Below are 12,462 nucleotides of genomic sequence, written 5' to 3' on the forward strand. Positions count from 1 at the left end.
TCTTTTCTTTTCTTGGAACCAAAAAAGTTGTTCTTGTTATTGTACTGCTTTAGCTTATTCTAGTACCTATGTTGTGATTGGCATCCGAAGTTACTTTCGGAAATTAGTGTACAGTTTTTCAGGTTAGTTTTTGCTCGCAGCCCTACAGATTCAAAATCTAGATAACAATGAAGAATATATCTAATAACCATTTTGCCAGAGTTCGAAGTGATGTGGGCCTCCAAAGCAGGCGAGAATCTCTTCGAGCCTTCCTCTATTCGCTTTACAAATCACCACGAGTTTCAAGCTCGTGCATGGTAGGTGTATTTCTTGCAATACGAAGAATATTTGCCTCGTCATGAAATCCTTACCGGACAAGGAAAACATCATGTTTTCTCCTTAGAAATTTGTCAGGTAAAAGACGTCGTCTCCGCCTCTCAGGTTACTTCCAACCATTTTCCATTTGAATTGTTTGAAGGTGAGGAATTGTCGGTGTTCGAGAATTGTTGACACGTATTTGTAAAAAGAAGAAAAAAACCTGGTCGTATTTCTTCTTCTTTTTCCTTTTCAAACCAATATTCAACATGTCCTGCAGAGGTAATTGTCGATCACATATTTTTTCCTTGTAGTGTTCTTGGTGTACAGCACATATCCAACTGCGATTGTAGTATTTGTAAATTTTTATACCAAGATCATAATCTAAAATGTACCATACATGGAAATTTCAACTGTGGTTATTTGAACTAAATTCATCTCTCCAATTTGACTAAATTCAATTAATTTTTGTAAATGGAAACTTACCTTCTCACACACTAAAAAGGAGATTATTGAACACTTCCAACACATAATTAATTCACACTCACAAAATTGGTGAATCCCACAAAACAATTTAGAATCTTCGAACAAACCAGCACACAATCAATTCACACCACAGATTTGGCAATCTCACAAAACTCCATGCTTATCCCCTTCTTTTTTCCACTGTATACTAATAACATCCTAGTCGTAATCCACACATTTTTTGGGATAAAAAAAGAAGACAGCACGCGAATCTTTTGTTTGAAAAGACTGAGAAATTTATAATTAATCAAACATGTTTTCGTTTTTTTTTCATGCGACACAAACAATTTTTCTGCATACATAAAGTATTAAAAATCTAGGAATTGAAAACCGGAATCTCAAAGCCATGAGGTTTCTCATGATCTTACGTTTTCATTAAATGAACATGTAAGAACAAAACGCTTGGAAAATAAATATATTTACAAAGGGAAGGCAGGAGGAGAGTTTTGTGGGGAGACTTGAGAGAGATGAAGAAGAGGGCACCTCACCTAATATTATTTTTTGCTAACGCCAGTTGAACCGTGAGTCAATACTAACGGACTTGGGCAGCCACGCCGAAAAGACACTGCCTACGTCAGCAGAATCCACGATAATGTTCTTTTAATGTTTCTCGTACTCACTCACCAACTCCAAGACCCCCCGAACCGTCGCACACTCATTTGCTCAAAGATTTGACAGCCAATAGCGTTCCTCCACGTTTCCCCAAACTCCCTACTTCTGCATGCACCGAACTCAGACCCGGACTTGTACACAAACTCCATAACATGAAATTTATATAACCGTTTCGAATCCGTTGTTCTCGTATGTAACAACCACCTGAACCATTCATCGCTGCAAGTTTAAGACCCATCTTCCTTCCCCCTTTTCCCTCTCCAAAGTTTGTAAAGTCATGAACTTTACTGATCACTAAAAACCCTAGCTCAGTATAATCACTGCTGTGTTCCTTCTCCTTTTCTCTTCCTTTCAATTTCAAGTCAAAGGTAGGCCTGTTTGTTTTAACCATCTATTGTTTGGGTGATTTTATGGTTTTGGGCTGAATTCTGTGGTTTTGTTATTCATTTTTTAGGGTTTTTGTGCTGATGGAGATGAATTTAGTGGCTAGTTGCAAGGTAATCAGTAATTTAGTATACTTATCAGTGGTGGTGTTGATCAAAGTGTGGTTTATTTGGATGTTGATTCACGTTTTTGTGGCAAAGAAGAATTTTATTTTGTTATTTTATGCATGCATGTATGTAGGCGTGCATGTATGTATCTGTGCTAATAATGTTTATATGCTTAACTTGAAGGGAAAGTTGGCATATTTTAGAATTAAAGAGCTCAAGGATATTTTATCCCTGTTGGGTCTTTCAAAGCAAGGGAAGAAGCAGGTCTCTGTCCTCCTTTTTCTGTCTTTTTTTTTTTGCAATTGTTTGTGCAAAGATTTGCAGGTTTTACTCATTTTTAACTTGTTTGTTGGCTCAATAATTATTCAGGGTCCTTTTTCCTGCATTTAAATCATGATTGTTTTATCTGATATTTTTCTTTTTGTGCAGGATTTAATGGACAGAGTTTTGGGTTTGCTCTCAGATGATGAAAGTGAGTTTCATTGCAATTTTTGTCATCGATAGAATGTTATTTATTATTTGCCCTTGGTAGTGTTAGTCAGGGCTGGTGTGAATCACTAGGGGAATCAGCCTGTAGGTTTTTTTTTTTTTTGTTCTTTTCTTTTATTTTATTTTTATTTCAGATGTGTCTTTCGTGCCAATGTTTCTCGGAAATCTAATCATCCCTTCTGTTGTCATGAATTTGGTTTCTCTTGTTTAGAATCACAACTCTTTATTTACTTGCCTCAGCGCAGTTTAATTCAACTCTTGATAAATGTGATTAACATGTGTGAAAACTTTTTGCAGTTTGCTCCGCTCGCAGCTTTGTAAGGAAACAGCAGATTGGAAAGGAAGCTGTAGTGAAAATAATTGATGATGCTTACAGGTATTTTTTTTCCTTCCTATTTTCATGTCCTGTGCGTGAAATCCTGATGGCTGCTCTGTAGTGTTTCTGTGTGGGTGTCTGCCTGTTATTTCCTGACTTGTTTTGTACAAATGGTTTGGTTTTCTAATCAAAATACTTCTAGTTTCTTCTAAACCTATATTTTGCCCATCTATTTATTGGAAAATAAAGTGTTATTTCCCCTTGTTTCTTGCTCAAATGCTGTGTGTTAAACCAATTATTTTGCCCAGAAAAATGCAGATAACAGATGCATCAGATTTAGCAGCGGGGGCTCCAAGTGGCTTACATACTATGAGTGTTAAAGAAGAAGTTGAAGATTTCATTAGTCCAGAGAAGAGGATTCGTTGTCCTTGTGGAAGTTCACTGCCTACTGAGTTCATGATACAGGTAAGGTCAAACATAGTGGTAATTTTCTTTTCGGGTTTGAATTAAACGTGGAAGAACTCTGCAGTCACAGCTTAATCGGATATCTAGTTCTTTGTTTTAATCTTAGAGTTTTAGCAGGAAGAGATAGCTAGCTATGAAGTTGAATGCGTTACACAGCACCTTAGGATTCAGAGCACTTACATTGCCTGATTATTTGATTTTTGCTTCCCTTGTAAAATGTAGAGTGTTGTTTCAAATTCTTACTGGGGCTTTTCTATATGCAGTGTATAGATTCAAAATGTCAAGTGCAACAACATATTAGTTGCGTCATTTTTCTGGAGAACCCTGTGGAGAGTGACCATCCAATTCCACCTGTATTTTACTGTGAAACATGCCGTATTGACCGAGCAGATCCGTATGTATTTTATAGTTATCTTTTTGTTTGGTCATGTATGTATATTCCCAAGTGAATCATGTCTAATTAGTCCAGTTATGGCCATCACTATTTTTCTTTTCCTGGTGCATAATTATTGTCTTCTAATGGTGTCCGAACTTGAAAATGATTTTGTGTCCACAATGGAATTTCTTCTCTATATGAAGGTATTGTAAGCTCATAATTGTTCTGTATGGATGTGACTTTGAACTTGCTCTATTTAATTGTTGCTTGCTACTTGTCGAAACAAAAAAGTAGTTCTGAGGTAGAATGTGAAGTGGATAAACTCTCTATTTTCACCTAGCAAAGAGGATCTCCATTTGCATAGAACAAAATGGTATAATCATACCAAAAAGGCATGTCAAAATATTATTTGGGACATCCTTTAGCATGTGTTGCATGACTTGTTTTCACACGTGATATGATGATTTTCCATGAGAAATTACACGTGGATCAACATATTGATTCCCTTAATAGAATTGATGCTTGACCATCACCCATAAGCGCAATGGACTCCTATTGGCGATTTATGTTTGTTTCAATCTTTTTACTTTTGTTTTCTTTAGATTAGATTCGCAAACGAAGGGTTCTACTATATTAACATGCTTCTTGTGGACAGTTTTTGGGTTACTGTGGCGCATCTATCATTGCCTGTGAAGTTAACGAGTTCAAATATTTCAATGGATGGGTGAGCTCTCTCTCTCTCCCAACCTTAGAATTAAGTGCTACTACAACTATGGAGGGTATCCAATCAAGGAATCCACTTAAGCCTATCACACGACAAGAATTAATGAGCCATGAAATTGATTTTGTTAGCATTATCACTGTTGCTATAGCTTTTTGGATCTATAATTTTGCAATTCCTTTTTTTGGGTTAAGGCTTTTTTTATTTTTCATATGCCATTCTAGCTCTTATTTTCTCAATTTTTTGGCTCATGTGTTTTTGTAATCCATTATATTCTAATTTTTTTTCTCAATGTTCTCCAGTAATATCACATTGCAGAATGTGGAAACAACTTTTCAACTGACAAGATCAGATCAACACCTACTACAGAATTGTGAATATGATGTTCAGGTTGGTTTCCTGAATGGTGCGTTGATTGCAGAATGTTCACGATTAATAAAAAAAGAGTGTCATGCCTCCATAGTTTTGTCATGTACAGATAAATTTACATGCTCAAGTTGTTTTCGTGTAGGCCTGGTGCATGCTTCTCAATGATAATGTTTTGTTTAGGATGCAGTGGCCACTTCATGCAAATTTACAGGTTAATGGTATGCAAATGTGATCTTCTTCCATTATGCATTAATGGGTACACCAGCAGCTTTACTACCTTTCTCAGATGTAATAGAATTATTAATATGAGCTGAACAGTCTCTTCTGTTACCCTTTTTTTTTTTAAATCTGGGTGTAACTTTGGTTAAGCATTGGTGCTGTCCTTAGGGCAGGTGTAGAAATGTTTCATAATTCAGTAATGACTAGACTTTCCTTGGCCATGAAATGGATGGATTGTATCGTGTTGTTGCAATCCATTAGGCTTTTCTCTTGGATTAACAATAGTGTTGTATGGTGAACAATAATTGTTATGCATCTGATGCATTACACAAGGATCTTTTGATCATGATAGGGTTTCAGGTGCAACACCTTGGCTAAAACAATTTATTTTAGTGGGTTAAGGTTTCAAGGTGCTATTGGTCGATATGCATTTATTTAACTTAGAGAAGATATGACACCTTTTATCTACGACTTGGTCTGCTAAGCTTGCCACATAAGTACCCCCCCTCCCCGAAAGGCCTGATGCTCTTTATGCAAAAGAGGCAAAATAGGTGATTTAGGAATGTTTGCCTAGTATGCTCATTGCTCAGACCCTCCAAACAAGTTGCTTGGAGTTGGTTCATTTTGTTTTAATTTGTTGACTGACAAGCCGGTGGAGCTGGTATTTCAGAAGTCTTGTTTTTTTTTCCTGAATGCTATGCAAAAGCCCAGTTGACAGTTCTTCATTCTTTAAATGCAGATATGCCCGTGAGAACGCTAAATAGACCGGGATCACAGTCTCTTGGTGCTAATGGCCGTGATGATGGTGCACAAGTGAGTCCATTCCCCATTCTCCTTTCTTATGAGATGATTAATATCCTACTTGGCATTGTTTGTGTCCATTTTTTTGTGCAACTTTGTATTTGATTGGATATTGTTTCGAGTTAAAGCCAAGCATTCTTTCATTACATGTTTTATTGAAATTAACATCGGTGCTCTTGATGTCAGATCAAATTATGCATTCGAGAGGGAATAAATAGAATTTCTTTATCAGGATGTGATTCTCGTGTTTTCTCCTTCGGCATCAGACTCGTAAAGCGACGAACTGTTGAACAGGTGTTCCCACCCTTCATTCATATGATTTACTTGTTGGGACAAATGGATGGCTCATCTCTTTGAAGACTATGTCCATAGAATCAATTTTTTGGAACATTACATTACTGCCGCCTCTATTTGCCTGCAAAAAAATGTAGCGAACTTGATTTTAATAAAAATGTCTTCCTAAGTTTATTAATTTTGTTTTAAATATTTGTTTGTGCTCATCTATGCTACATCTCACTCTTAGATCCAAAGAAACAATGTGCCTTGAGTTCCATGTCACTAAATGTTTTTCCTCTGCTGACCAATTTACTATCGAAGGTTCTCAACCTGATTCCCAAAGTTGGTGAGTCTTTTGAAGATGCTCTTGCTCGTGTTTGTCGTTGCATTGGTGGTGGGATGAGTACTACAAACGAAGATAGTGATAGTGATTTGGAGGTGATTGCAGAGGCGATTACAGTTAATCTCCGCTGTCCTGTGAGTATGCCTGGCTTTTCCGTATTCATGCACCTCGATGTATTAAGCACATGTCATGAAGTTCCATCTGACCTTGATATGGATAATGTCCTATGATTCTTGGCAAAAGATTCATTTTTCTTTTGATCTAGCATAATCCCAAGTTTGGGTATCTAGTATGATCTTTATGCATCATGATGTTTGCATTTTGATAGGATAACTACTGTTTATAAAAAAAAACCTAGTGTTTTTTTTTCTTGTCCATTCCACTGTTAATATGTCATTATGTGCATCTATGGCACACAAAAATGGTTTAATGAGAAAGACCAGTTCTATTAAAATTGTTGGTTGAGAATATTATTCATTTCAATTTACATTTCTTTTCTTTTGTGTGTTGGGGTCCATTAGTAATGTTTTTAACTGACCATGTGTATACTGTAGATGAGTGGCTCTAGAATGAAGATTGCTGGCAGATTTAAACCTTGTGCTCACATGGGCTGTTTTGATCTTGAAACTTTCGTGAAACTAAATCAACGCTCCCGCAAGGTAAGTGATCTAACATACATGTATTGCAATTCTCATTTTGTATTTGATTCACAAGTTTATATATCTGAGTGAGGTGTTCTGTGGTTGCAGTGGCAGTGTCCTATTTGTCTTAAGAATTACTGTTTGGAGGATATTGTCATTGATCCTTACTTCAACCGCATTTCAACTATGGTAGTTCCTATGCTTAATATCTGAAACTTTTTTTTTACTAGCATGCCCATCAAATGTCTAACAAGAGAAAATGTATGTATGCTTATTGGTATAGATGTGTCATTGTGAAGAAGACATAACTGAGATTGAGGTGAAACCTGATGGTTCTTGGACTGTAAAGACCAAAGTTGACATAGGTGATCTCAGGCAATGGCATTTTCCTGATGGTTCTCTTTGTGCTCTTACTGATGAAGTTACTTCCTGTTACAAAATCCCGAGGCAGATCGAGAAGGGAGATGGCTTGAAAGCACATTTTAGTCCTGAGACCGGAATTAAGAATAATCTCAGTGGAATTGTGCAAGGAAGAAACCCTCAGCTTGCTTTTTGTTCCTTAAAGAATCAACTTGAGGGAAGTTTTGTAAATCATGGCCAAAGGACAATAACAATGAGTAGTAGCACCACTGGAAGTGGCGGGGATGAAGAGGACCCAAGTATAAACCAAGATTACAGTGGGCATGTTGAAATATCTCCCAGTAGTGTCAATGAGATCAACTCTATCTGTCATTATTTTGACCCAACACTTGCAATAAACCATGGTAGTTCTGTGCCACCAGGGAATGCTGACATCATTATTCTAAGTGATTCCGATGAAGAGAATGTCAATTTAGTTCCTCCTGAAACTGTCTATGATACTTACAGAGTAAATGGGAGTGGTTCTTCATTGGCTGTCAATCCTGGAATAACAGACTCATACTTAGAAGATCTAGCTCTTGATGCAGGTGCAAATTCTTGTTTTGGTCTCTTTGATACAGGTGTCAATGATGTTGGGATGTCTAACTGGTCATACTCTTCTTGTACTCAAGCTGGTCCCCATTTCCAATTATTTAATACAGACCCGGATGTATCAGATGCTTTTATTGATCTGGATCATCCTTCCATTAGTTGTGCTGTTCCAATGAATGGTTGTACACTGGCATCAACGCCAGCTATAACTTCTGGTGGTGAGGTCCTAGATTCTTTAGCCTGTGACGCCAATGTTGATATGGATGTTGGCTTGGTTGATAATCCTATGAGATTTGTTGCTGAGGACCCCTCATTACAAACATTTCTCCCGGTTCAACCTGTGCAGCCTGACTTGGTGCACCAGCCTCTTGTATCAAATCGTGCCACTACTGAGGATTGGTTTCCCCTTAGCCTCAGCAGCACCAGTGAGAGTTTTGGCAATCACACCAGGAATCATGATCAGGGTGCTGCTAAAATTGGGGTTGATTTGAGAAACCAGTTAGGATCAAATCAAGGTGCCTGATTGATATTCTTACATTGTTTTAAGCAATACTTTGGATTAGATGGTAATGTTGTTGCTTTATATTCCAGCTGATTAAATCCCTGTTAAATTTCCAACATTTCAAAATTTCTATAATTCTCCAATACAAATTTGTTTCGAAATGTATCATGGAGGGCTTAATTGTTTTGGGATCAAGAAAATCTTATGTTGATTCCTTTAGGGTCCTGAATTGGTATTTATGCCAATTTGTTAAATCATAATTGAATGTGACCAACTGACGATCTAAAGTGTTAACACGGTGATGCTTGCCACTTTTTTGGCCAATGATATTGCTAGCATGTTTTAATGTAGTTAGATACTTAGATCAGGTCATGGGTTCTCATGTGGTGCCATTTATGCAATCAAACTCCTTGAAGTTTCGTGGGTGATCATTAACTATGCTTTTAAAACCGGTTACTAATCTTTAGACTTGGTCATTTATCCCTTCTGGTAGAAGCCTTTTTTTCTAAATCAGGAATATGAAAGCAATTGCGTGTTAATTTCGTGATGAAATATAATTTTGTGACCTATAATATCGATTCTTCCAGTTTGTGGTTGTGTTCACTCACACATTCATCTGTGTAAATGTATGGGTTGAGTTAAATTTTTAATCGTTTATGGTTTTTGGTAAGGTGTTAACTTTGAGCCTTTGCAGCTACTTCAGTTGCAGCTCTAAACGATGAAGCTAGGTCTAACAGGAAATGTAACAAGAAATTTTCAGATGGCCCTTTCTCATTTCCTCGCCAGCCACGATCTGTGAGACAACGTGTTTATTCTCAATAGATTCTGAAAGACAAGAAGGGAATATACATTGTTTGATTCATCAGGAAGGCTAATAGCCACCAGCATGATGCTCCCTGTTCATGTCGTTTAGTCTTTTTCTTGTGAATGAAGCAAATAATTTCTTTCTAGCATGTGCATGTGAAGCCTATTGATCATGCTGCCTATGGGATCAACGCTGATGTGCTACATGATTTTGCGGCAGTAATGGGTCTGCTTTATTTAATGGTGAGCATTAATCGTACATTTGTCATTTTAAATTTCAGTGTTGACTGATATATCATGACTTTTAGCATCTATACTTAACACGCATGTGCCTCTCTGCGTATGTTTATATGTGAACATGTGACTGCGATCGTGTTATACATGTAATATTGGGTTAAAGTAGTATACTTTGTAGATACTATAATTGAACATCTGCAATGCTAGCCAAATGATTTACATCGGTATGACTAATACAGCCAAAGAAAAATTGTAGGGAGTTTCTAAATGGAGTGTGCTTCTATTTATTTGTTGTTATTTTTTTTAGTAGAATTTCTGGATATTCATGTTATCATTCAGCTGTGAGTGCTCTGATGATAACCTTGTCTAAATATGGTAGGAAATTATTGACTTTTTGAGATAAAGACCGAAACGTGAATCATGCATTTCATAACCAGCAATAGTTGTAAAATTGTGTTGAATAGGAAACTATGTATGATGCAATTGAATCTGTTGCTAGTGTTAACAGAATCAGTGGATGCTTATAAATGAGCCGACCATCTTTGATAGTTGTGTCAAACAAGTTTTGACAGTATTATTCAAATCAGATTATCTAATGCTATTTGCTCGCTCTCTTTTAGGTACCCTTATATTTATCTATTTTTGGATCTTGGTGTTGAAGATTTGGCAGGTCAGACAACTATCTTGTCTTTTTGAGTTTTACAACTGCTAATATCAGTCTGAACAAGGGAATGAAAATCGCATTTTTCTCGGTGGTGGTTAGTCTTAGACATCATAGGTCTTTCTTTGAAAAAGAAAAGTAAAAAAATAAATTTTCTCATTGAACTGAATTATCGGAGAATTATAGACAGCTGGAGAAATCTGCTTATTTTGTCTTTCTTTGACAAAAAAAAGTAAAAAAATAAATTTTCTCATTTGTTTGTGGCTGCCAGTGGAGCCATGGGATGGGACAGGATGGTGAGTTGCCAAACAAGCAACATTTGTGGCATTACCGTGTCAATAGGGTGAAAATTGGAATTGGAGTTGTCCAACATAGAACATTAATCCCTAGGTGGATGTGGAAGTAGATGAGCAACCAACAGGAAGCAGGGCAGGTTTCTCCCTTAGTTGCTAGAGGTGGTTAAATTTGATTTCCATCTCTTTGGGAACTTCTATGTTACAACATTGGAAGGCATGCGATATGATATCAGGTTATTGCTGAAGCGGGTTTTGAAATAGATGCAACCAACTGCAAGCAAGGCAGATTGTATTCAACTATGAAAGAGGGGCTGTAGATGGGGTTCATCGCACTGCCTACAGGTTTGTGGTTTTACAAAAATTGGTTGTAGGCTTGAATGGTTTTATTGGATGGAGCCAGTCGCCCTTAATTTGATTTGTAGGAATTGTGTTCCAACATCTTACCTTGGGGTTGCTTTGATTAGTGAATTTCGTCATTGTGGATTTCTATCAGACCATCAAATTTAAATTATTTGTTTGTATAAATGCAGACAAGTTGGGCGCTCAGTCTCTGGTGGCCGAGGTTGAGCATGGAGAGACACTGCAAAGGGGGGTAAATGTTGGCCTGTGTGAAGGTAGATTCAAGATGTTAATCCTGCAACTTGCATGATTCAGCAATTTTCTTCGTCGCGCGGTACCTGTGAAATGACTCGGATGAAGATTCTAAGATCCTATAGGCAGAACTATGACATGTAAAGCAATGAGCACCTTTTAACCTTCTCTTGAATATTATTAGGCTCGTTGTGTAATCTTGGGCAAGGCAAAGCTGCATTACATTTTCTCAAAGCCACCAATTTTACTCAAGTAAACGTCTAGGTTTGTTTTTCTGGGATGTTCCTTTTGTGATCTTTGGTTCTTCAAAGTCTTCCTTGCTCTTTATGCCTCGTCTAATTTTCTTGTTGCGTTGGTACTTCTATGTTTGTGCAGAACAAATATTGTCGCCGTATATATGATTTGCCAAGTTTAATCCTTTTCATCTGGATGCTACTCATTTGTATTTGTTTAGAGTATGTTCTTGTTCTCTTGCTTCATCGTGTTTTTTTTACGGCCTTCATTTATTTTTGTCATGGGTTTCATGTTTGCAAGGTCAAGGTTCATTTTTTTTCTTGTCAAAAAATGTTGTTTGGCTGGGATTTGATGATCTTAGGGTTCCCTTGGAAAACTTTTCTTGAATTTCCCAAAACATCTCCAAAAACTCCAAATTTACACACTAATGGTAGTAGTTATCGCTCCACATATAGCTTTTGAAATTATATCTGTAACCTTCCATCTTCGTAACTGGCATATACAACTCGATTTTTTCTATCAATAATTCCTATAATAAATCGAACTTGCACAGACACATGACTTTTTAACTTGCTTCGACTAAATTAGTCATTCTTAGAACTTTGTTTATCTCAGTCAATAATAATAAAAATTTGAGGCACGAGAGGCTATAGAATGAAGCTTTTATGGCTTTCTTGACCCAAAAGCCCGCCTCAGCAAATTATAATTAGTCTAACCCATGTGAAAGAAAATTCTACATCAAGGAGAGAAAACAGCTAACAATATTAAAAATTAAAACTAAGAATTAGAATCTTTGAATAGAAGTTAGAAAACAAAACTGAAACATGGCGGAATTTTAATGTCTGTGCACTATTCATCCCCTTATAGTAGACTGGGATTTATTTCTTTTCGTTTTGATCCCTCCAGTTTTTTGCTCGGGTTATATAATTTATTTATTTAAGCTATGTTGTTATTATTTTATCTTTTGAGATGTGGTTCGTTGCACATGCTCTCCCATATATATGTTGTAATAGAGATTATTATTACATTACGTTAAAGATAATTGTTATGAAATAATAGGTTGTAGTTAAAAAGAATAAAAGAAAAAAAAAAGTACTTTTTTTTCATTTGTGCCACTTAAAGGGTGTCTTTCTAAATTTCATGAAACTTTATTTTTTTTATATTTCAATTATTAATGGGCGAGAGATGTGGGAGAGCCGCTAAAAATAAAAATAAAAAGGAAAATCTAATGACATCAAAAAAGATTAT

At 36.5% G+C, this 12,462-nt stretch overlaps 1 protein-coding gene across 4 annotated transcripts; it reads left to right on the forward strand.

Moving 5' to 3' along the window:
- Positions 1-1,596: 1,596 nt before the first annotated feature.
- On the forward strand, positions 1,597-11,404 carry LOC133697102 (E3 SUMO-protein ligase SIZ1-like). 4 transcript variants are annotated; one of them, XM_062119457.1, is made up of 21 exons: positions 1,600-1,799; positions 1,886-1,928; positions 2,106-2,186; positions 2,352-2,394; positions 2,709-2,787; positions 3,036-3,192; positions 3,456-3,586; positions 4,224-4,292; positions 4,592-4,679; positions 4,801-4,876; positions 5,617-5,690; positions 5,865-5,972; positions 6,276-6,431; positions 6,852-6,956; positions 7,047-7,127; positions 7,222-8,404; positions 9,086-9,438; positions 10,053-10,102; positions 10,365-10,731; positions 10,920-11,244; positions 11,356-11,404. In XM_062119457.1, exons 2-17 carry the CDS (start codon positions 1,899-1,901, stop codon positions 9,211-9,213), a joined length of 2,589 nt encoding a protein of 862 aa, XP_061975441.1. In that variant the 5' UTR covers positions 1,600-1,799; positions 1,886-1,898; the 3' UTR covers positions 9,214-9,438; positions 10,053-10,102; positions 10,365-10,731; positions 10,920-11,244; positions 11,356-11,404. The 4 variants fall into 4 exon arrangements, with proteins under 4 accessions (XP_061975443.1, XP_061975442.1, XP_061975441.1 ...); XM_062119459.1 differs by having other exon boundaries at positions 1,597-1,799; positions 7,222-7,885; positions 10,920-11,404; XM_062119456.1 differs by having other exon boundaries at positions 10,920-11,404.
- Positions 11,405-12,462: the final 1,058 nt, after the last annotated feature.

This window comes from Populus nigra, chromosome 6 (genome assembly GCF_951802175.1).
Source record: "Populus nigra chromosome 6, ddPopNigr1.1, whole genome shotgun sequence".
In the NCBI taxonomy this organism is placed as follows: Eukaryota; Viridiplantae; Streptophyta; class Magnoliopsida; order Malpighiales; family Salicaceae; genus Populus; species Populus nigra.

What these genes read in the sequence shown, in the direction of transcription:
- LOC133697102 (XM_062119456.1), top strand. Translation starts at nt 1,899, where the DNA reads ATGGAGATGAATTTAGTGGCTAGTTGCAAG. An exon ending in AGCGACGAACTGTTGAACAG is followed by an intron (nt 5,973 to 6,275) that starts GTGTTCCCACCC and finishes TTACTATCGAAG; the next exon opens with GTTCTCAACCTGATTCCCAA. An exon ending in CAGTTAATCTCCGCTGTCCT is followed by an intron (nt 6,432 to 6,851) that starts GTGAGTATGCCT and finishes TGTATACTGTAG; the next exon opens with ATGAGTGGCTCTAGAATGAA.